This window comes from Hyperolius riggenbachi, chromosome 9 (genome assembly GCF_040937935.1).
Source record: "Hyperolius riggenbachi isolate aHypRig1 chromosome 9, aHypRig1.pri, whole genome shotgun sequence".
Lineage (NCBI taxonomy): Eukaryota > Metazoa > Chordata > Amphibia > Anura > Hyperoliidae > Hyperolius > Hyperolius riggenbachi.
In genome coordinates this window covers 53357240-53382855 of record NC_090654.1, presented here as the reverse complement: position 1 = coordinate 53382855, position 25616 = coordinate 53357240, and the positions used below count along the sequence as shown (strand labels likewise).

Here is a 25616-nt window from a genome sequence, read left to right as displayed (position 1 = left end):
TTATCGCAAATTCTTTCTGTTTTAAGAAAGCAAACTTTTGTTTTCCAAGGAAAAAAATGTAATTTACCTCTGAAGGGAGAAGCCTCTGGATGGTCAAAAGACTTCCCCTGACCTTCCCCCCTCCTGCACTGCGGCCCGCTAAACAATAATCAACATTAACGAGGAACTGTAGTGAAAAGAACATAATGAATAAAATTGCTTAATTTTTACAATAGTCATTTATAAACTATTTAGACAGTGTTTTCCTATTGTAACATCTCTCCTCTCCCTGATTTATATTCTGAAATGTATCATTGGTTTCAGCATATTTAGTTCTGCCAGGCGATCTGTACAGAATGTTCGTTACTGAGAGTTCTGTGCGCTGAGGGAGATATTGCTTGCTCGACAGTTGGAAAAAGCTGTTATTCTCACAATGCAACAGATCCACAGACAGCAAACTGTCAGGACCTTGGTTATGACATCACACTGTGGGAGGGGTTTCACCACAATATCAGCCATACAGACTATCCTGATGATCTGTTCCAGAAAAGGTAAAGATTTCTCGTGGGAAATGGGGCATCAGCTACTGATTGGGATGAAGTTTTATCCTTGGTTACAGTTCCTATTTGAAGTGGAAGATTGCATGTGGCCGCGCTCCCCCATGCAGGCACGGGTGTCTGTGTGCCTGTGCAGCATGGCTGTGCTTGTACACGGAAGGGGGCATGGCCAAAAGAGGAAGAGGGTCACATGTCGATGTCATTGGAAGACAAGCTGGGAACAGAGGAGGCCAAGGAGTTACCTCCTCATTAGAGCACTGGGGGAGGGGGTGGATTTATGGAGTGATAGGGGACAGTAAAGGAAGCCACAATTTATAACCCCCCCCCCACACACACACCCATTCTTTTACATTGTAAGCTCGCAAGGGGAGGGCTCTATCACCTTTTGTGTCTTGGGATTTGTTATACATTTTATTCATCATGTTACCTTTGTCATTATACATACCAACTCTGCATTTTGTACCAGTGTATACTATTGTATGCATTATGTACCCCATGTTTGCATCTTACTTTGTACAGCGCCACAGAATATGTTGGCCCTGTATAGATCAATAATAATAATACAATCTTTATTGTAAAGTCATGTCCAATCTTAGCGCATTCCTGTAGAATCAGGGCTTTCCAAATGAACATGTTAATATAGTACAATATGGCAATTTATTCTTCTCATACATAGATGTGATAAAATTTGACAAGATTATCTAATCCAGATTGTATAGTGTATGGGGAAGCTAAAGGCTGTTTAGACTGGTAAGACTGACGCGTCTATTTGAAAAGGGCTCCAGGAAAAAAGAGCTCCTGATGTAGCACACATATACCAAATTCAGCTACAAAAAGGGTGCCTGGTGTAGTCCATGTGCCAACTTCGGCTACAAAGGGCACATGGTGTAGCCCATATATGCCAACTTCGGCTACAAAAGGCACCTGGTGTAGCCCATATATGCCAACTTCGGCTACAAAAGGCACCTGGTGTAGCCCATATATGCCAACTTCGGCTACAAAAGGCACCTGGTGTAGCCCATATATGCCAACTTCGGCTACAAAAGGCACCTGGTGTAGCCCATATATGCCAAATTCAGCTACAAAAGGCACCTGGTGTAGCCCATATATGCCAACTTCGGCTACAAAGGGCACATGGTGTAGCCCATATATGCCAAATTCGGCTACAAAAGGCACCTGGTGTAGCCCATATATGCCAACTTCGGCTACAAAGGGCACATGGTGTAGCCCATATATGCCAAATTCGGCTACAAAAGGCACCTGGTGTAGCCCATATATGCCAACTTCGGCTACAAAGGGTACTTGGTGTAGCCGAAAAAGCTAGTTTTAGTTTATTTAAAAGGATGCTGTTATAGGCAAAATTTGTTGGGCTATAAAAGGGCTCTAGATATAGCTAAGAAAAGTGATTATTATGACCTAACTGCTCCCTACTCTCACAAAGAACCCCCCCCCCATTTGGTGCCTAACCCTAAGACTCCCCTGGTGGTGCCTAACCCTAAGACCCCCCAGGTGGTGCCTAATCCTAAGACCCCCCCAGGTGGTGCCTATCCCTAAGACCCTCCCCCCCCCCCTTGTGATGCCTAATCCTAACCTCCCCTGCACCCTCGAATAAAAAATCTCGGCTATAAAAGAGTGCCCTTTAGTAGCAGAATCAAAAACCTTGTAGCCTAAAACCTTGTAGCTGAATAAAAAATATGGACTCCAAAGGGTCCAAGGGTCTGTAGCCGAAAACCTTGTAGCTGAATAAAAAATATGGGCTACAATGGGGCGCCCTACTGTAGCCAAAAACCTTGTAACTGAATAAAAATATGGGCTACAAAGGGGCGCCCTACTGTAGCCAAAAACCTTGTAACTGAATAAAAATATGGGCTACAATGGGGCGCCCTACTGTAGCCAAAAACCTTGTAACTGAATAAAAATATGGGCTACAAAGGGGCGCTCTACTGTAGCCAAAAACCTTGTAACTGAATAAAAATATGGGTTACCAAGGGGCGCCCACTTGTAGCCTATATCAAAACTGGGGAGACCTTTTTACCACCTTGTAGCCCAGATTTGCAGAAATAACATTGATGTCTATGGAGGAGCCCTTTTCATACAGGCAACTCAGGAGCCCTTTTCAGCGGATCCCAGACTGACACTATTGCTGAAATGCAATGTGTCATCTTAATGTCAGCTTTGCATAGCTAGGGATGCCTAATAGGTCCTCGCGTCTTCCTATCTCAGATACTTGCTTTAATACAGGAGGATTTGGGGTAATTCCTGTGTAAATAGTGACAGCTATAATAATCATGCTTGACCTTTAACCCTTCCAGCGGGTTTAATAAAACGACCTCTGACATCTGGCTAATCCGGGCGTGTAATCTTAGAATAATGATAGTGATGTTGGCTCCCGTCCTGAGAACTCTCATTTCCTTCTCTTGGAATATTTCTGGAGCTTTGTATAGCCTGATATGAGAGCCGCCAGGATAGACGCGTACGTGAGCATGTATATTCAGCTCCACCCACTTCAATCCTATGGACAGGGAGGGGCTGGTGATTGCTGGGTTCCATCTGGGCAACATGACACCGATTGTGTACAGAAATCAGTTTAAGCAAATGTCTCTTCTCTGCAGTATGATTGGCTGCTGACTTCAAGGGACAACCATACAGACATACTGTATGTTTGCTATCCAAAGACAAACAAAAGTTGTTTAGGTGATATCTTTAAAGCAGGCCTGGATTTACATCACTGTAGCCTATAGGCACAGATTTCCTGGCACCCTAGACTTTGCCCTTCATGAACCTACAAACCCTCCCCACAAACCACACTGCAAGTGTGCTGGCTGGCCTAGAGCGAGGCTAATGTCTTCAATAACCTGTGGAATTGTACGCAATCGCAGCTAGTTTGTTCCCGGCTTAAAAGAGGCCTTTTTATTATTATTATTATTTAGTATTTATATAGCGCCGACATATTACGCAGCGCTGTACAGAGTATATATATATCTTGTCACTAACTGTCCCTCAAAGGAGCTCACAATCTAATCCCTACCATTGCCATATGTCTATATTATGTAGTGTAAGTACTGTAGTCTAGGGCCAATTTTAGGGGGAGCCAATTAACTTATCCATATGTTTTTGGAATGTGGGAGGAAACCGGAGTGCCCGGAGGAAACCCACGCATACACAGAGAGAACATACAAACTCTTTGCAGATAGTGCCCTGGCTAGGATTCGAACCAGGGACCCAGCGCTGCAAGGCGAGAGAGCTAACCACTACGCCACCGTGCTGCCCGAGGCCTTAGTGTGACAGTCACATGACCAGCAGTGGGACTCACTGATCGATGCTCACTGGTGCCTAAAACATCCTCAGTACTAAGGAGGGTAAGCTGGTGCAAGTGGGTACATTACTCCCTGTGCCACTTTGCATCATGGGGGGGGGGGGGGGGGGGGGTTACCAGAATAAGCCTGAGAAGGTGTGGTGATTTGGGTCTAGACCAGGCATGGGCAAACTTGGCCCCTCAGCTGTTACGGAACTACAAGTCCCACAATGCATTTGCCTTTATGAGTCATGGCTGTGGCTGTCAGACTCCTGCAATGCATTGTGGGACTTGTAGTTCCGTAACAGCTGAAGGGCCAAGTTTGCCCATGCCTGGTCTAGACAATAGGCCTAATAGCAGTTGCTAAGGCTACTATCATGATTCATATACCCCCTGCTTGGCTTTAGGCTCTGCCGCTTACCATATATTTGCAGAGGTCTATATTCATATCTCAGCACTGAAGAGAGGGAGAGGTTCTCTTGGAAGTCTTGTTGATGTTACCTGATCCCAGAATCTCCTCTACGTTCTCCTTCATGGAAAACATGACAGAAGTGAGCAGAGATTATTGCTCCGATAAGTTTTAGAAACTGCTAAGAGTTATATTTCATATCATGAAGGGATCTGCATATTTCGGCTGACCCTGTGGATGGGCCCCTATGTGTTGGCTGCGGGCCACCGCTTTCTCGTATTCCTGCATCTGCCAGATGCTTATCCGGAGAATGCTGGGAATCTGCATGTCCCGTTCCCCTCTATACACTGCTGAGTGTGGCCATGTGCTCTTCTCATAGGTGAGTGTGCAGGTGCGAGGGATGGATTCCCCCTCTGCGGAATGCGATGGCCGACACCTCCACCCCATCCATATGGGAAATGTCTTCTGCAGCGCCAGTGCTGTCATCATGTGCTGCCACGTGCTGCTCCTAGAGACGGGGGAAGAAGCGTGTTGTGTGCATGAAATCCTGGCTTCCCTTCAACTTCTCCACCAGGGAAATAACATGGTTGTGTCACGCAATCCGAGCCCCATGCCCTTCATCATCTAACCGCCAGATCTTACCGCCCTCCTCTGACGGCAGAGTGTGTAGGAAAGGTTAGAATTTACAGCTTTCTTGTTTTGCAAGGAAAATAGACCTTTTCACAATTCTAGAAATAACAACAAAGGAGCTATCACAGGGCCGGTTCCTCCCTCACCTGGGTCCCCCTATCTGCGCTCCGCCTCCAGCTATTAAGCGCAGCACTGTGGTATGATCAGGCAACGGGCTGGGATGACTCATCTCTTCCGTGTTCCAGTGTGCGTTCCACTCTCTTCCTGCAATGCAGATCGGGGGCCTAGGTGAGGGAGGTTGGACCCCCTCCCCGCCACTGTGCCCTCTGCTCCCCTTCCTGCCTGCTACCCCCTCCAGCTTGGCGCCCCCCCCCCCCCACCCACGGCCAGGCTGGTGCCACCCAATCCTCCCCCCGACTTTGCCGACTGGAGGAACCCACCTCATGGGTGGCCCGGTCCTGAGCTACCAGTGCTATCAAAACAAAAGTTTGCCTTCTTAAAACAGAAAGTATTTGCGATAATTCAGGTTGGAGTGAGCATTTGATGTCTTCTACGATGCATCACTGCTGAATATGCAAATCATCCTTGTTGTCCCTGATAGCTAAGCACACCTCCAGAACCACTGGAATGCAATGATGTGTCAGCTTGTTAATGTTACAGAGCCACAATAATCCAGCATGCATCAGACTGGCTGATCCTCATCAGTGCATGGCATGAATAAATGTGGCTCTATGGGGTAAGACTTGAAAAATCCAGAGTTACAGAGTACCCAGCAAGCTCATGATGAGACCAGAACTCCTAGGAGTGTGTAAGGGCCCTTTCACAGTGGTGCGGGGCGTCAAATTGCGCCCCTGCTACCGCAGCCTAATGTAACCCTATGAGGAAGTTCATACTTCCCACGTTGCGGTACGCTGCTCCGGAAGTGCCAAATCTAGCGCTAGCACAGAACTACGTTACTGTGGGGCCCCACGGCGATTTGAGGCGATCTGCGTCGGCCCGAAAGTCATGTTACGCTATGGTAATGCAGGTTTTTTTAAAAAATGACGGCATTGCGGCGTCGCGATGCGCATGCGCGGAAGTGTATTTTTACAATACGCTTCTGCATACCCAAAGCAGGAAGTGACCGAAAGCTCATGTTACTTCCTGCTTGGCTGGTGGTCAGACAGGGAACACTGTGTTCCCTAAAGGCCTGTTTTTGGCGGTGCAGCGGGTGCTACGCACCGCACTACTGACACTGATTTAGGGCTGGTGCACACCGAGCGGCTTTTTGGGCGTTTTCAGATCCGCTTGCGGCTGCGGATCCGCTTGGTCAATGTATCTCAATGGGGTGGTGCACACCGGAGCAGGCGGCGTTTTGCAGAAACGAAAAATGCCTGGGTGAGGCATTTTTTGGATTGTGGATGCGTTTCTGCCTCAATGTTAAGTATAGGAAAAACGCAAACCGCTCTGAAAAACGCCTGTTCAGAGCGGTTTTGCAGGCGTTTTTGTTACAGAAGCTGTTCAGTAACAGCTTTACTGTAACAATATATGAAATCTACTATACTGAAAACCGCAGCAGCAATCCGCAAAACGCTAGCAAAACGCCTCATAAAAATAAAAAAAAGCGTTTAAAAATCTGCTAGCATTTTGTGGATCTGCTAGCGGGTTTTGGTGTGCACCAGCCCTAAAAGTGTGAAACCAGCCTAAGAGGCTAAAAAGGACCAAAAAGCCCTCTTACTAAAATGTTAAGCAAAGCAAAACTTTGCCTTGTTAAAACAGAAGGTATCGTGGGAGACGACATATACTCATTCCTGAATTATCACAAATACCTTTTGTTTAAGAAGGCAAACTTTTGTTTTGCTTAACCTTTCAGTAAGAGGGCTTTTAGGTCCATTGTAGCCCCTTTACACACTCCAATGAGTTCTGTTTCACCATGAGCTTGCTGGGTAGTCTGTCTATCAAAACATGAAAACTAAAGACTGCCTTATTCCAGTCCTTGTTCCTCCCCAAATAATAAAGTCAATATAAAGCAAAGAAGACTCAAGACACAATTCTTCTCCCACCACCATGCTTCTGGATGTAGACAGTGTGTCCCGTCACCACAGACCAATATCAATGGTTATCCTATATGTTGCAACCCAAATTACAAGGTCATGAGCGTTTTGGTCAATCTTCCCTCTAGGGTAACATCACAGGAGTCTTCTCCTCTTAAGCTAAGTACCCACCGCCAGATGGACCCACTGCTTCTGTAAGCTTCCTCCAATCGGAAGCTAAGCCTAGACCCAGAAAGTACTTCCGGGTCGCAGCTTAGCTTCCGATTGGAGGAAGCTTACTGAGGCAGGAGCCGTCAATGGAGGAGGCACAGGGTGATTGACACATGCCAGGTAAACAGTAGTCTAGCGACAAGCAGATTGTCGCTAGCCTGGCGCTATTTTTCAGGGGGGACAGCAGAGCCCAAGCGGCACCAAAAGGCATGTCATTGTGCAGAGAACATGCCTCTGTGTCCTATTAAGATTTAGCAAATCCGCCTCGGGTTCTCTTTAAAGAGGAACTGTAGTGAAAATAACATAATGAATAAAATTGCTTTTTTTTTTTTTACAATATTCACTTATAAAGTATTTAGGCAGTGTTTTCCCATTGTAATTTTTTTCCTCTCCCTGATTTACATTCTGAAATGTATCACTGCTGGTGATCAGGTGATCTGTACAGGATGTTTGTTACTGAGAGTTCTATGCACAGAGGGAGATATTGCTTGCTTGGCAGTTTGAAAAAGCCGTTATTTTACCACAATGCAACAAGCTTCATAGACAACAAACTGTCAGGACCATGGTCATGACATCACACTGTGGGAGGGGTTTTACCACAATATTGACCATGCAGATGTCACTGATGATCTATTCCAGAAAAGGAATAGATTTCTCATGGGAAAGGGGGTATCAGCTACCGATTGGGATGAAGTTCAATCCTTGGTTACAGTTCCTCTTACATCACTTAACTGTTGTTTAGAGACACAGTTGCTGAAGCACGGAGCCCCCATGATCCTGTAGCCTGCTATAGGGATCCCAAGCCCACTAGAGATCCCCTGGTTTATGGTCACTTATTATACCTCTGCCCTAGCACTGCTACATTGCACTACAAAATGAAAACTAACCCCCTTTTCTACTGCAATGTGATTGCAGTCTTTTTTTTATTTATTTATTTATATATTTCTGCAAGAGGTCATCTCACGCTTGTAACGTTTGCAATTTCTGATGGGGGATAAAAAGAAAAAATCTGGGGGGAAAATAATTTGAATTGTCAAATCGTGGCAAAATCGCATATTGGCGCGATTGCTATGCTAATTCCCTGTAAGCAAATGCAGGAAAAATGCTGCAGAGGCAAAAAAAAAAGAAAAAAGCACCACAATTTACGTGTTAACCGCAGTGCTGCTGCGATCTGCAAATCATAAGTGATCCAAAAATCAGCAGCAAGTGAAAAAGGGCCCTTATGGAAATCTGAATGACATCATACGTAATCATACTCAGTGAGTAAGAAGCTTGGGGCCTCAGTGCGAGTCTTACCTGGGGCCCCAAGCACTCTATTTGTATGGAGACCCAAAACCTACCACATCTGCAGTGTCAGAGAAGTGTAATCAGAGTAATGAAACAGTTGGAGACTCTGAAGTGTTACAAAATATCTATTTTTACTTACAATTCTTATAGAGTAGTATGGCGCTAGCTGAAACGCCGCTACCCCGCGGCTGAATGATGCTTCTTTCCCCCCAAATCCCTGGGGCAGACATCCACGACTTTCTTGGTCGTGGATTTTGCTGCCTGGGGAGGCCGAGCTTTCCGTTCTAGCTCTGCCTCATGCGCGTCAATCTGCACACGTATATTTGCCTGTCCCCCGCCCCTCTCTGTGAAGGAAGACTGGGAGAGGCGGCGATCAGTGCCGATTAACACAGCAGAGGCAGAGCTAAGGCGGAAAGCTCTGCCTCAAACAGGAAGCGATCCCCGGATTTTGCCCCGGGTATTTGGGGGAAAAAGAAGGATTCAGCTGCGGGATAGCGGCGTTTCAGCTAGCTCCACACTACTCTATAGGGATTGTAAGTAAAAATAGATCTTTTTTACAGCTTCAGACTCAGTGTTTCTCAACATTTTATTGGTATGTACCCCTTTTAAAACTCTGTATTCACCAAGTACCCCCTAGCATAGTAATCATTATCACAAGTACCCCTTGACCAATATATATTTAATCGTAGTACATGATAATTGGTTCTAAACAATTTCCAAGCATTTACTATTGCTCTTAAAGGGAAGGTTCAGGGACTAGCTAAAAAAAATAAAAATCCATTTCCACTTACCTGGGGCTTCCTCCAGCCCGTGGCAGGCAGGAGGTGCCCTCGGCGCCGCTCCGCAGGCTCCCGGTGGTCTCCGGTGGCCGACCTGGCCAGGCCGGCGGCCAGGTCGGGCCTCTTCTGCGCTCCATGGTCCTCCGGGCTGTACTGCGCAGGCTCAGTAGTTATTATTATTTTTTTAGCTAGTCCCTGAACCTTCCCTTTAACTACCTAAAATACTAATTTGGTGTTTCTTAAATAAGATTTATCATTTTCTAAAACTCGAAATGTGTTATTCTTGGTCAGGCATATCAATCCTGAGTACCCCCCCCCCCCCCCCCCCGGGTACGCCTACCACACGTTGAGAACCTAGGGGTTAAGGATAACCACTATACAATGCACATATAGACGTGTTCATTGCCAGCATAAGCACCAATGCAAAGCTAATAAGATGGATGAAGTATGGCCCTAGCAGGCCCGTCTGGTCCAATGGGCCCACGGTGCAGCCACAACCTCTGCATTCCATTCTGTTACGCCACTGATTCTATTAGATTGATGAAGCCAATTCAGAGAGAAAGAGCTCTTTGAAACGTCTCTATCCACTGATAAATGCCTTTACTTTATGAATATCCCTTGGCTGCCTATAAAATAAAAAGTATTTTTGCGCTGAAAGCACTCCTGAGCTGGCAAGGAATAAGGAGACCTGTGATCATTTAAAATGATTTGCATTCTTAGTGACTTGACCCTCATTCAGTTATGCTAATCAGTAGGAAAGAGCTCAAAGAGGAACTCTCGCGGAGCTGAAGGAATCTGCATCCAGGAGATACCAGCCAGGTGTGGGCTCTCTGGCTTTGGCAGTGATGGGGTTTCAGCGCCTCCTGCATCCTCCCCGTCCATTCACATCGCTGCTACAATGAGATAGCGAGCTTCCCGCATCAGCACCACCACTATTCCATTCAGATGCACAGACAGAATCTCGTCCTGCAGCGACATCTAGCGGCCGACGCTTCGAAGTGCAGAAAGGCTCTTCAACCCCCTTGCCAGAAGTATTTATTAATCTCAATGTGACTTCTCAGTGGCTGGTGCGGACTGCTGTGTCTGCGTCTTCCTCACTCTCAGTCGGACGGGTCTACGAGCTGGAGTACTCTCTGGGGCTGTTCTGTCCTCTCCTGGGCATGAATGGGGGACTGTATGGTGGGGGTGGCTGGCTGCTCAAGGTCCTTGCACAGTGGTGAGGAATCTCTCCCTAAACTGAGGCTGGGGGCTCCGGGCGGATCTCCCTCCCCTTCTCATATTACATGGACACTGAAACTTGGACTTTATTCTATGCCTCCTTGCGCAAGGGGCACCAGCTAGAAGATTGTTGCACCTCATTGCACAGGAGGCAGCAGGATTTTAGTTTGCAGATTGCACAGGAGACGCAAGTTGCACATTGTCGAGGAGAAGCAACCTGGTTGCCCTGACTTTTTATGTTTGAGACTTTCCCCTCATTCATGCAGCTGAGGGTCAATATGGATTTTAAAACAATTTCCATAAACTAAGAGGAATCAAAAATTGTCTGCTGTTTTAGGAAGGGGGTCTGCATGTTCTCCAGAAAAGGGTGGGTCTGCAATAGACCACCTCTGCCTCACTGTTTATCAGTGCAGTCTGAAAGCAGAACCTAAGCAAGAGCAGTAGTCTCCTGCCTAAAGGCATCCTCCTCTTGAGGCTCCATGGGGACAAAGGGGAGTTCTTTAGATTGTTGTGGCTTTTCTCTGGATTTGTAGACTTAGACTACAGGATCATGGAAGGTCTGTGCTTCAGCGACTGTGTGAACATCTCCTTGGGGAATGCAAGCCTGGAGAACAGGACTCGAGGTTCCAACACCACTAGGGACCCTTTAAAGAGAAATGAGGAGGTAGCCAAAGTGGAGGTGGCTGTACTGGCCCTCATCCTGTTTTTGGCTCTGGCTGGGAATATCTGTGTCCTCATTGGGATTCACATAAACAGGCACAAACACTCCCGCATGTACTTCTTCATGAAGCACCTTAGCATTGCAGACCTGGTGGTGGCCCTTTTTCAGGTCCTTCCACAGCTCATCTGGGACATAACCTTCAGGTTTTATGCTCCTGACTTCCTATGCAGACTGGTCACTTATCTGCAGGTGGTGGGGATGTTTGCTTCCACGTACATGCTGCTGCTTATGTCCCTGGACAGGTGTCTGGCCATCTGCCAGCCTTTGAGGTCTCTGCACAGAAGATCAGACTGTGTCTATGTCCTTGTCACCTGGATCATCAGCTTCTTGCTGAGCATCCCTCAGATCCTCATCTTCTCCCTCACAGAAGTGGGCAATGGGGTATATGACTGCAGGGCTGACTTTATCCAGCCCTGGGGTCCGAAGGCATATATTACCTGGATCACACTAGCTGTCTACATCATCCCTGTCATGATCCTGAGTGTTTGCTATGGGCTCATCAGCTACAAGATCTGGCAGAACATTCGTCTGAAGACCGTCTGTGAAAGCAGCCTGAGGCTCAGTAGTAGTAGGAGGGCCACCTTATCCAGGGTCAGCAGCGTCCGCCTCATCTCCAAGGCAAAAATTCGGACTGTGAAAATGACCTTCATCATTGTGCTGGCTTATATCATCTGTTGGACCCCATTCTTCTTTGTCCAGATGTGGTCAGTCTGGGACCCCGAGGCACCCAAAGAAGGTAAGAAATGAGTGGCAGTCCTATAACTATTACATTCTTACTGTGGGGTCCAGTATAGCCCATCCCTAGTCACAACTTGGTTTTTCAGGGTTGTTCTTGCTCTCTGGGTCACAATTGGGAAGAATACTCATAATGACCGATCTCAATGATACCCAGAGAATTGCTGATATATATGAGTGTCACCAAGGAATTAAATCTGAGTAGGAATTGTGGCAGCACAGTGTGGTGGGGCTAATTGTAAACTATCAGTAATTAAAATTGCCAATATTTTACCATGCGCTACCTGGCACCTATTCTAACCTTAATACTCCACTCTAAGTGCCTAAAACAAACACACACACCACCCCACCCCACTGTCTAACCCTAATAACCCTATCCCCCTGCCTAATGCCTGACCCCTCCTGTAAGTGCCTAACACTCCTACCTAATGCCTAACCCTAACTCCCTACCTAATGCCTAACCCTAACCCCTCCTGTAAGTGCCTTCTCCCCCCATCTATCGCCTACCACCCCCCCAAAACACACACACACACCCACACCTGATACCTAACCCTAACTCCCTACCTAATGCCTAACCCTAACCCCTCCTGTAAGTGCATTCTCCCCCATCTAATACCTACCACCCCCCCAAAACACACACACACACCTGATACCTAACCCTAACCGCTCCTGTAAGTGCCTTCTCCCCCATCTAATACCTACCACCCCCCCAAAACACACACACACACCTGATACCTAACCCTAACCGCTCCTGTAAGTGCCTTCTCCCCCATCTAATACCTACCACCCCCCCAAAACACACACACACACCTGATACCTAACCCCTCCTGTATGTGCCTTCTCCCCCCATCTATTGCCTACCCCCCCCCCCCCCCAAAACACACACACACACCTGATACCTAACCCCTCCTGTATGTGCCTTCTCCCCCCATCTATTACCTACCACCCCCCCAAAACACACACCCACACCTGATACCTAACCCTAACGCCTTTTGTAAGTGCTACTAGCCACCTGAGCCGCACAAATGATTGCCTGGGCACCCGATTACCCAACTCAGGCATGTATTAGAGGCCAGTCAGTCGCAGCACACAATCAACCTGATCTGGTAAATCTTACCTCAGTTAGGACACGAGCCGCAATAAATCCCAAACTGTAAAGAATAACTGTAAAACTGTTCTAAAGAACTGTAGTATACAAGGGCCCCTATGCAATTCCCCCTTTCTCCTGAGCTTTCTCCTAGGAGATCATTTTTCATCTTCCATTTAAAATAACTTTTTAGCATTTTGTAGTCAAAAGAGTACTAAAAAGTAGGTGAAAAAACACTGTCGAAATTATTTTGAGTATTTGTTTCGTGGCTGGGGGTTTCAAAGGGCATTTTATTTACAAGTTGTGAAAATATCACCTGGGAGAAATCTCAGGTGAAAAAGTGAATTGCATGTGGTCCAAATGGTCCGCACACTCCAGGGTCCTACAGCATAAATCCGATAGAGGTAGAGGGATTCTTACACTCATCTGCTCCATACCAAACTAATGTATAAGTATGAATGCTGTTGAGTGTGCTGGTGTGATGTGTCAGTGGGTGATGGGCTGAGAGCCAGGACCTTCCAGCACAATATTCCCCAAGTAAGAGTTATGCTGGGAATACACCATGCAATTTTCTGTTAGATTTTCTGTTAGATTTACTGTAATTAGATTATTTTCTGTAGAGCTGGTCATTATCTCTGGTGCATTGTCTTCTGGTTATCTCCTGCTGAGTAGAACAATGCCTAATTGCTCGGCAGATAGATGGTAAGATAGATACATTTCCAACATGTTGGACTTTATCTATCTGGCAGGTAAATCTAACAGAAAATTGTATGGTGTATTCCCAGCATTAGTTTATGCTTGAGGGGCTTTCAAAATGTCAGGCTAGAGTTATAAGTTGGTTATGTTATAATATCGGGTTACGCTGATCACACACACACAGATTACATTGCAGTCATCTGAAGCAATTGATTTTTAAGACGATTGAAAAGAAATCTGGGGCAGGAAGGTGGTGTAGTGGTTAGCGCTCTTGCCTTGCAGCGCTGGGTCCCCGGTTTGAAATCCCAGCCAGGGCACTATCTGCATGGAGCTTGTATGTTCTCCCTGTGTCTGTGTGGGTTTCCTCCAGGCACTCTGGATTCCTCCCACATCCCAAAAACATACAGATACGTTAATTGGTTTCCCCCTAAATTGGCCCTAGACTATGATACATACACTACACAATACACACCTAGACATGACTATGGTAAGAATTAGATTGTGAGCCCCTCTGAGGGAAAGTTAAGTGACAAGACAATATAACCTGTACAGCGCTGTGGAATATAGCGCTACATAAATACTAAAAAATAATAATTTGAAGATTCCATTGATTGAAATAATTTCAATCAAGATTCTTCATCTCACTAATGTGTTTAAGAGCATTTAACTGTAAAGACATCACAAATAATGAATCATGCTTAAAATCTTAAAATTACAGTTCAGTTTTAGCAAACATCATTTTTTATCATTCTTTTAAGCTTATTGTTACACTAGTAAGGTGGGTCTAGCATTAGGCTATGATTAAAAATAGTTTAGCCTTTAGGGGAGACTTAGAAACTGGTTTTTTTTTTTGGTTAGGGTTAGGCTAAGTCTAAGGTTGGGTTTAGGAGTTTGGTGAAAAAAGGGTAAACTGTCAGATTTAATCTTCATTCTCGGCATACAGAGAAGTGTTAGAAACAAGGGGAAGGGTTATAGTTTTAGGGAAAAGATGGGATGTGGGGTTAGTGTTATTTTTATTATATTTTATTTACAATATATAGCATCAACATCCTTCTGTAGCACAGTACATAGTGCAAAACAAATAATTTAGAGCATAGATACACGAGAAATTCAAATCTCTGTACAATCAGGACATCCAGCAATACAAGTACCTATAGAGTTGATGAGTGGTTTGAGACATCACTACATTTTCATATGATAATTTACAGTATAATAAGTAACACTCAGAGGAGAGTGTCATTGAAGACTTACAGTCTAGAGGGTTGTGGGGTGGAAACACTAAGGAAGGAGACACATGGTTTAGCGGATGAGTCTCCCATGCTACCTATAGGAAATTATAGGCTTCTCGGAACAGGTGTGTTTTGAAAGTACTTTGAAGGTTTGCAGGCTCTGAGCATGACAGAGCGGCTGTGGGAGAGCACACCAAAGGAGAGGTGATGCTCGTGAGAAGTCCTGTATGTGGGAGTGTGAGGAGGTGACCAAGCTAGATAGTCTCAGGAAAAAGAGGCCAGGTACACCAAACCCCCAGACAGTCACAAGAAGTGGCCACTTCCCGATAAGCAACAACAGTCCAATCCTCAATTAGAAAAAGTCTAGGGCACATTCAAGTTTTTATTCCAAGTTTATTTGTACATTTACTGCCATTTTTTGTACAAATACACTTGACATAGCAACTTAAACCACTTTTTCTAATTGAGCATTGGGCCAAGCTAGATAATGTTGGGCAACACTGAAGTGGGGTAGGGAGATTGTTTTAGTGGAGCCCAAATACCCAATGTTGAGGGTATTTACATTGTCATACATGGGTGCATCTGATGGTGGTCTTTTCTGTGCCACCTTTTCGGATCACTTATTTTACATTTCATTTCAGACTCTTTATCAGTTAGAAGGTTTATCAGTGGCAGTGTGGTTTTGTGCAACACAATACCACACAAAAGTACCTGGTTGGTGGTAAAACCTTGTACACACACTTTACTATAGTCACCTGAGGTGGCCAATAACGACCGCCTCAGCCTATAATCAAGCGTGTGTACAGGCGGGAATCCCAGTGCTGTACTTACTGTCCTGCAGGAAGGGGTGTAACTATAAATCCCCGGGCCCCCCTGAAAAAAAAATCCGGGCCCCCCCCCCAATCAATAGGGGCAACGGGCGGGCGGCGGCAGACTGGACACATACTTCCTTAGCCCCGGAGGTCTCCCATCAGTAAGTGCATTATGCTACTTCTTGTGTAAACAGGAAGTAACATGAAGCTCTTAGAGATCGGAGACCCCCTGCGCTAAGGAGGTACGTGTCCAGTCTGCTGCCGCCCGCCCGCTGCAGCAGGGGTCGCATCCCCTATTGTTACGCCGGTGCATGCAGGAAGTATGTCACTGGGTGAGGGGCATGAGGGAGGTGTGGCGCTTTGAATATGACCCTGACAGCGCACTCTGCCTCAGGGCCATATGTTACTCATATTTTGCGTAGCGGTGGGATGAGGCAAGGGCATCACAACCCCACCGCAACGTAAAAATTAGATGTAAAGCTAACGGTATTATCTGAATGAACATTTAGAAATTGTGAGTCGAATGGCTTACACAGACTCAAAGTTCTGCAGCTGTCAGAGGGATTCAGGCTTCCTGTCTGCTATAGAGGCTTCTACAGTGTGTGTATTACTAGCTAGTCATTCAGTAAACTCCCCTCCGGTCTCCCTCCGGCAGATTTGCGTACGCTCGGTGCGCACCAGCGTGTGATAAAACAGCGCATTTGTCTGATGAAACGCTCCCAGTAAGACTCATTCCTGTTTAAAAGGAGGCAGGGTTTACCACAGGCAGCAGAGCAATAATTCTCAGCACAAATGTACCATTTCTTTCTTTTTGTGGAACTTTCTGGTTGGGGGTAGTTAGGATTAGTTGTGGCAGGGAAGGACTAATCCTTCAGTAGACTGTTTATCTTACCAAGGGGAGATCGGTTATGTTATGGAATGATTTGTCTGTTACAGGGGGGCAGCTCGTTCATTGAGTGGGATAGTTTTTAAAGACGTAAAGTTTTTTTTCAGGGAGGGGATGAGTACATCATAGGGGGTTTGCTAGGAAATGGGGTGGAGGTGGCTTGGGTTAAAAGGAAAAGTTTTTTTTTATTTTTTTTTTTCATAATAAGTATGAGGTGTGGATGATTATATTGACTTTTATTTTCAGTTAAGGTTTGCTTTACAGCCATTTTCTCTAACTTTGTTTCGTATCTCTGAGACAGGAAGCATTTGAAAACATTCCTCATGGGGACATAGACAGCATTAACAGACATAAGGGACATAGACAGCTGACAAATGTTCTAAGGCAAGGGGTAGGGAACCTATGGCTCGGGAGCCAGATGTGGCACTTTTGATGGCTACATCTGGCTCATAGATAAATCAGTAGGGGTTGATTCACTAAGCTACACTGCTCAAGCAGCATCAAGCAGTGCAGCTTAGTGTGGCAGCGCAAATAACATTTTCAAAGTAGGCACGCTAATGCTGTAGCATGCACTACTAACTTACTCACTCACAATACCCCCAAAACGAACAGTTGCTCCAATTGTTCCACTCCGGACCCTGTCAGGTCCAGTGACTTTGTAGGACGAGATCTCGTCCTACAAAGTGAATCAACCCCCAAGTCACCTACCTAATTGTACAAGCTGTTAGTCTGTATTTCTCCTGTCTGGCTCTCGGGTGAAATTGCTGATGTTGCTGAAACCCAAGAGAAGCTGAAGACATGTCTGACACTTCCGCTGCACAGCGTATCAACTGTATACACATTATCCATGGCAACAGGGACGTGAGCCCTTTGCTGCACATGCGCACTGTCCCAGTTTGAAACATATCGTTCAGCTCTCACAGAATTACATATTAAAATATGTGGCGTTTATGGCTCTCTCAGCCAAAAAGGTTCCTGACCCCTGTTCTAGTGCTTCCTCACTCTGTCCAGGGCGGGGAAAGGCGTTGGTAGGATCTTCACTTTATATCTCCAGGTATTTGCTCTCTGTACAGGTAGTTTGAGCATTTGTAACTTTATTTTCCACTCTCTGATGTGACGTAAACGTAGAAGGCGATGTCTGATGTCATCACCCAGTGACGCACGTTCACATGTGATCACTGCACAAAAACAACAACAATGATCAATAGCAAGAATGACGTGCACTATATCAAGAACTGTGAGCTTTTGCAGAGGTGTTCAGAAACCATCTAATCTGCCTCAAGTACTCGTTATCACAGATCAGTTGTATCACAGCAGTCATTTCTACACTCGACACTCTACAGAGCAACTCTAAAGTCGAATGTTCTAAACTCGATGCAGTGATGATGCTAGAGATTATGGGTCCCCATAGCAAAACTTTCATGGGGACCTCGGATGGTGGCACTCTTTAGCTGTGCCCCTACACTATGGTTATGAGGTTACTGGCTATTTACATTATTGTGCAATTTTCTTTGCATATAGTCCATTGGCACTGAGAGGGTGGAGGAACACAAGAAACTTATTAGTGAATACATCAAGTACCACCTGGGCCCGCTCTGCTCCAGGGCCCCATAGCAGCTGCTAAGGCTGCTGTGACTATAGCTACGCCCCTGACTCGATGTAATGGCTGGGTGTATTTGGTGCATAATTTGTAAACCTAAAGCACACCTGAAATGAAAGAGGGATATTGAGGCTGTCCTATTAAACAATGTTCATTGCCTGGCTGTCCTGCTGATCCTCTGCCTCTAATTATTTTAAAGAGGCCGAACATCAGGTGACTTGGCAGCTGATCGACCATCCGATTCAATCAATATAATCAGTGCCATCTAGAGCATGCCGATCAGTGATTCAACCAATTTTGAGCCCGAAATTAGTGGCATGTATCGATTGGACATGCTACAAGATGTAGGGCCGACTTGCTCGATCGGGTAAGTGGTGGTAACAGCACGTGATATCGGGATGACCTACGGAACCCTGAACGCTGTCCCCCCTAATGTAAAACAATCTCGTCCGGTGCCCGCTGCAGTATACTTTACCTGTCCATCGCTGGCTCCGGGTTCAGTGCGCATACACGCTGGTTGCTGGGGTAATGTGATAAACATTTCTTCCCAGGGGAGTCCCCAGTATTAGGTAGCCAGTTACAGCTTCCCCTCCTCTCAGAATAGCTAGCCTACAGAAGCCCCCAGTATTAGGTAGCCAGGTAAGTGCCCCAGTATGGGCTAGCCTAGTGCACACCAAGAGAGCTTTTAAATGCTTTTCAAAGCGCCAGCGCTTGGCAACAGTAACCCTATGAGGATGTTCCCAAAGCAGCGTTGTGATTTTTTAAGTTCTCAAACACAAAGCATTTTTTGGAGCGATTTTGGTTGACTGAATGTGCAAAAACGCTCATTCTTTCAAAAGTCACTTCTGTTTCCTGAAAATAAGACAGTGTCTTTTATTCATTTTACCTGCAAAAGATGTGCTAGGGTTTCTTTTTTGGGAGGGCTTACATTTTTGAGGGGTATAAAAGCTGACCCTATGGGGAAGTGTGCAGTCTCTTACCGCGCCTTCCTTGTGGCTGCGTCCCCCTCCGTTCCCCTGTCTCCAGCATCCTAACATGGTTGGTGCCCTTTGACCCGGTCGCAGCACATGCGCTGTATGCTGGGTCAACTCTGTAATATCGCTTCCCTCTCGTCATAATCAGTGTGCTGAGGATCCCTCAGTATAGGTAGCCAGATGCAGCGTCCCCAGTATAGGTAGCCACAGAAGCTTCCAGTATTAGGTATTCAGGTACAGCCTGCCCCTTAAAACGGCCCTGCTCTCAGGGTAGGTTTTGTGGCCACTTCTGGGTGCAGCGATGGTCAAAGGAGTTCCGTCGCTCACACAGCTCTCAGGGCAGGTTTTGTGGCCACTTCTGGGCGCAGCTATGGTCAGAGAAGTTCCGTCACTCACACAGCTCTCAGGGCAGGTTTTGTGGCCACTTCTGGGCGCAGCTATGGTCAGAGGAGTTCCTTCACTCACACTGCTCTCAGGGTAGGTTTTGTGGCCACTTCTGGGTGCAGCGATGGTCAGAGGAGTTCCGCCGCTCACACAGCTCTCAGGGCTGGTTTTGTGGCCACTTCTGGGTGCAGCGATGGTCAGAGGAGTTCCGTCGCTCACACAGCTCTCAGGGCAGGTTTTGTGGCCACTTCTGGGTGCAGCGATGGTCAGAGGAGTTCCATCGCTCACACAGCTCGCAGGGCAGGTTTTGTGGCCACTTCTGGGCGCACCGATGGTCAGAGGAGTTCCATTGCTCACACAGTTCTCAGGGCAGGTTTGTGGCCACTTCTGGGTGCAGCGATTGTCAGGGGAGTTCTGTTGCTCACACTGCTCTCAGGCTAAGTTTTGTGGCCACTTCTGGTTGCAGTGATGGTCAGAGGAGTTCCGCCGCTCACATAGCTCTCAGGGCTGGTTTTGCCGTCGTTCCTTGTCTGGAATCGCGCATAATGAGGCTTGCATCACACGTCTAATTACAGACGGCAGGATGTAAACGCTGCATAACCACAACATCTGCGAGGGGCCGGGGAATGTGGAGCAAGGCTGCGGCAGGGGATGGTGATTAATTATTAACTTTTCAAGAACTCTTGGCGCTGGTGGAAGTGGATCTGTGCTGGCTGCGCTGGAGGGTACTGCTCCCTCTGCCTCTCTTTATTGAGCAACAGTCCTTCAAAAGAGTTTCCAATAAAAAAGAAGAACAATGAACATTAAACAGTCAGATCCATCATAAATTCTGAAGGCTGATTTATCATCAACATATGTTCTAAGTTATTTGCTGACGTTCATTACAGTAATATGTCGTCTCGTAACTCAACTCCTTATCTGGACATTAGACATTTGGCAAATTTGGCTGATCATGTCCTCCTATTATTTACCGCCTCTCCCCCCAGTGGTCAGGACTGTATTCGCAGCTAAGTACCCATGGCCAGATGGATCGGGGATCTCTGCGGGAAGTCTATTGGGATCTGATCGATTGCTCGTTCAGTGATCCAACATGACGGCTGTTCAATAGAAACGTAACACATAATTTAACGAAAATTCATATTGATTGCCCGTTATGTTATGCGATATCACAAAAATGACTGTTCGCGGCCAAAAAAAATAGTCGAAAAAATCAAAAGTTCCATACACACCCTTGACCTCCGCCGCCCGAAACAAGTGATAGGTCTACCAAGAATAATTTAAAGAGGAGCTGTCAGCCATAGTGATTTTTCTATCGTGAAAAAAGAGGAAATCCTTAGGCTTTTCCATTTTGAGTGTGTGTATCTTGAAGCCAATCCTGACATCATTTCCTCCCTTACTCTGTCTGTGTATCATTGCCCGCCCTCTTCCCAGTCTTCAGACACTCCCACCCAACTGTGCAATAGAAAGTGCATTGTCTCAGCATGTGGAATATTGGCCAATCAGAGAGGAACAGAGGTGTGGGAGGGGAAAACAGGAGGGAAAGAAGCTTCAGCCAATCAGGCTGCATTAGTTATGTCTGAGGGGAAAGTAAAGAAGAAAAAAAGAAAACCCAGCATGCCCTGCAAATTCCTTTGTGCTGCAGATGTACCAAATAAGAGCCAGGGAAACTGGGGAATGATGTTTCATGGATAAGAATAATAAGAGCATCCTTATTACTTATTTATCAGATAAAAATAAAGAATTGATTTTTGATCTTAGACCTGACAGTTACACTTTAAAAATGTGTCCCACTGACAGTAAAAGACAGCGATTATCATTCATATTGACCAATCCATCCTGGCAGATTGGTTCAGACAATAATCGGTTTTAGTCGTTCATACCGAATGATGACAACCGATTACTCCATTCAAAGTACATATGAATTTCATACTTCCAGGCCCTCATTTTTGTGCTTCCGCTAATGATTGGTCGATAGACCGTCGTTGTGCTGTCATTTAATCCAAATGTGCCCCAACTTTGTTCACTCTGTGCTGTCAGGGATCGCTTTTTTAAAGAAACTGTGATTTAGCGTGTGTTAGGCCTTCATCCATGTTGCCAGTTTTGGTTGGCTGAGAGAATGGCACGTCTGCCAGCTGTTCAGCCTCCTTCCCTTATCCAGTCACCATCACATGTTCAGTGAGTGGATAGGAGGAGACACCAGCCAATCTTTCGACCTAAATGCAGTAATGACCCCACCCACTTCCTTCTAGTGCTGCACAAGAGGGAGGAAGTGGACTAAGTCAGGTGATGGCTCTGTTCTGGGCAAGCAACTCCTAATCAACTCCTATACAGGTAGTCCTCGGGTTACGTACGCCCGCTTTACGAACGCCCCGTCGATGACGTCACCGCGAGCGTCAGATTGCGGTGATTTCAATATTTTTAAGTACTTTTACATTGATCTAAAGATGCCATGTGTGTGTGGGGAGGTGAGCAGCTACATACTGCACACCTCCCGTGCCCTGGCGTCACCCTCCGCCTCTGAAAAACACCTCCAGGATGCGACCTGGCGTAATGCGCATGCGCAGCTTGTACAGTATCCGGGTCAAAGGGTGCGGATCTGTTTAATGATACGGAGGTGTTTTTCAGAGGCGGAGGGTGACGCCAGGGCACGGGAGGTGTGCGGTATGTAGCTGCTCACCTCCCCACACACACATGGCGTCTTTAGATCAATGTAATAATACTTAAAAACATTTAAAATGCCGCAATCCGGCGCTGTCTCGACTTAAGGACAGATTCAGGTTAAGAACGAGATGACAGTCCCTATCTCGTTCGTTAACCGAGGACTACCTGTACTTACTACACAATCAGCAGCCAATCTTATTGGCTTGCAGTGATCATAGGGTCAAGAGCCAATGAAATTGCCTCTTAACCGGCTCACAGAGCTCTGCTGTCATAGTGACGGCAGAGCGAGTGGGCTTCAGCGCTGGGAAAATAACGCGAATGGCGAGAGCGACGGGTCCATGTGGCGTGACACCGGTGAACCACGTTTTTTGTACCAGCAGTCTCTGGTCCTTAAGGGGCGAGAGACTACTGATATGCATGTGGTTAAACAAGCAATACTTTAGGCCAGCCGTCCTCTCGTGCAGTGCGTGTGTCAGTGTGGGTAACACATCACGTTGTCTATTTTCATTGGGATGCGGAATTTTGCACCTTGCAGTTTGTCAGCTGACAGCCTGTCACACTTATTGCATATCTGACAGTTAAAGACATACCTAAAGTGCAGGGCTGTGGAGTCGGTACAAAAATCCACCGACTCCGACGGTTAGGATTCCACCAACTCCGACTCCTCGACTCTGCATCTCTTAACTGCCAATGCTTAGGAATTTTAAAATACAACTGAAGTGAGAGGGATATGGAGGCTGCCATATTGATTCCCTTTTAAACAATACCAGTTATCTGGCTAGATGGCTGATCTTCTGCCTCTAATACTTTTAGTCAAAGACTCTTGGTAAGAGTACTTGTAGAAGACAGGAACAAAGAACATCTATCAGGCAGTGATGACTAACCTTGGCACACCAGCTGTGACAAAACTACAAATCCCATCATGCCTCTGCCTCCCCGAGTTATGCTTAGAGCTGTCAGAGTATTGCAATGCCTCACAGGACTTGTAGTTCCACCACAGCTGGAGTGCCAAGGTTAGCCATCGCTGTCCTAGGCAATGTGACTGTGGGTACATGTAAGAGTGATGTGCAGGTACTCTGCAGGAGAATGAGGGGATTCTTCCTCTATTACACATTCTTCATGCACAATCTGAACCAGGTTTATGGGTGATAGACAACGCCTCTGTGTTCAACGTGCACAACATTCTCAGTGGATTCCCTGCAGCTCTGTGGAGAGTGCATATGTAGAGTATAGTACTACTGTGTAACAAAGTAAACCTGAGACAGATGAAATTAAAGTTTTATACATACATGGGGCTTCCTCCAGCCCCCTTCAGGCTAATTAGTCCCTTGCTGTCCTCTGCCAACTGCTATAGATCCAGGTACTTGAGCCAGTCGGGCGTTAGTGCGCATGCACACACTCCGCCGACGGGAGCGTACTACATCTGCGCAGCACTATTGCGCAGGTGCAGAATGCTCCTGGCTGTAGTAGCGGCACGTGGCCGGACTGCGCTGACTGGCTTAATTACTGGGACTCATAGCAGAAGATCCAGGTGGCGGAGGAGGACAGCAAGGGACTGATTAACCTGAAGGGGGCTGGAGGAAGCCCCAGGTATGTATAAAACGTTTCTTTTCATCCGTCTTAGGTACCCTTTAATTCGTAGTCACCAAACCAAATTTTTACAACATATCACCTTTTTTTATTTCATGAGCAAAGGGAGTGCATACATTTGCATAAACCAGCATCAACGCAGATTTTTTTCCATCTCATTGACCATCTCTATCAGTGACACAGCTACACAACAGGCTCTATTCTTACAGCATAGATGTTGTTTAGTATATATGTTACGGCCAGAACCCGAAGTGTGGCCACTTCTAGTTCTGGCCAGCCACTTCGGGTTCTGGCCGGCCAATGTGCAAAGTGGCCGCAGCGCAGCGGCCAATGTTAGAAATGGAAAGTTTACATTTATTTTACAGCCGTCTCGCTGCGGCCAAATGTATTAAAAGTTGCTTAATTTAATTAAATATAGCCGGCGGCGATGTGATAGATGAAGCCGCCGGCTTTCGCACTGCCTCCTCCTCCTCTCCTCCTCCCCCCCGCCTCTCTCCTCTCCCCTGCCTCCTATACGACATACGGAGCAGCCGGGCGGGGACACGCGTGTCCCCCGAGAGTCGTTCGTCGCGGCAGGGGAATCCTGCCGTTCCTGCAGAGCGGGCGCTGGCAGAAGCAATGTCTGCAGCCTCCCCGCTCTGCTTCCCCTGCCGCGACGAACGACTCTCCCGGCGGCTCCGTATTGTATGGAAGGCGGGGACAAGGAGAGAGGCGGGGGGGGGGGAGAGAATCGGGGGGGGGAGGCAGTGCGAAAGCCGGCGGCTTCATCTATCACATCGCCGCCGGCTATATTTAATTAAATTTAAGCAACTTTTAATACATTTGGCCGCAGCGAGACGGCCGTAAAATAAGTGTAGCTTTGCATTTCTAACATTGGCCGCTGCGCTGCGGCCACTTCGCAAATTGGCCGGCCAGAACCCGAAGTGGCCGGCCAGAACTAGAAGTGGCCACACTTCGGGTTCTGGCCGTAACATATATAAAAGATTCTTGTGTACACCTCATATATACAGTCACAATCAGATATGTATATCTGATTTTAAAAATACGGGGACTGCTTTATTGAAGCAGCACAAGTAACTATTTTTTGATTGGTTTATTTCATTTTTGTGGACGAAGCACAGCTATTATTGTATATATACATTATTTATGATGACTTATCTGAGAAATAGAACATTTTATTATATTTTCTATTTTAATTACAGTTTAAATTCATTAGGAGTCGGAGTTGGTGCATTTTCTCCCGACTCTGACTCCAGGTACCCAAAAATTGCGCCGGCTCCTCGACTCCAACTTCACAGTCCTGCTAAAGCGAAACTAAAGACTCCCTAAAAAAAAAAGAGTTTCACTTACCTGGGGCTTCTGCCAGCCCCCTGCAGCCAACCTGTTCCCACGCTGTTTCAAAACGATCCTCCGTTCCCCGCCGCGGCTCACTTTTCTTCACTAGCCACGCCTATCCTAGTATGCATTCTGTAGCCAGGAGCGTCCTGCGCAGATACAGTACGAGAAAATCTCTACTGCACCTGTGCAGTACGCTCCTGGTGGGCGCACGTGGCCAGGACCGTGCAGGCACAATGGACACCCACTCTGTGAAGTGAAAGTGAGCCGCGGTAGGGGAATGAAGGATTGTTTTGAAACGGCGTGGGCACAGATTGGATGCAAGGGGCTGGCAGAAGCCCCAGGTAAGTGAAACTTTTTTTAGGGAATCTTAGTTCTGCTGTGTTATAAAAACATCCTCGTTCACGCTCCGATCGCCAAGAGCGTCCTGCGCAGGCACAGTAGAGATTTTCTCGTACTCAACTGCACAGACCGCTCCCGGCAACAGGAGTGTGAACGAGGATGTGCAC

The 25616-nt window shown here is 46.6% G+C and overlaps 1 protein-coding gene across 1 annotated transcript in view; it reads left to right on the top strand.

The window, feature by feature from the left end:
* The first annotated feature begins 10326 nt into the window (after positions 1-10326).
* The window catches only part of OXTR (oxytocin receptor), a 101962-nt gene continuing 86672 nt past the window's right edge, over positions 10327-25616 (top strand). The window contains exon 1 of the mRNA XM_068252774.1: positions 10327-11854. Coding sequence (XP_068108875.1) covers positions 10948-11854 — 907 coding nt within the window. The 5' untranslated portion in view covers positions 10327-10947. The remainder of the gene's footprint in view (positions 11855-25616) is intronic.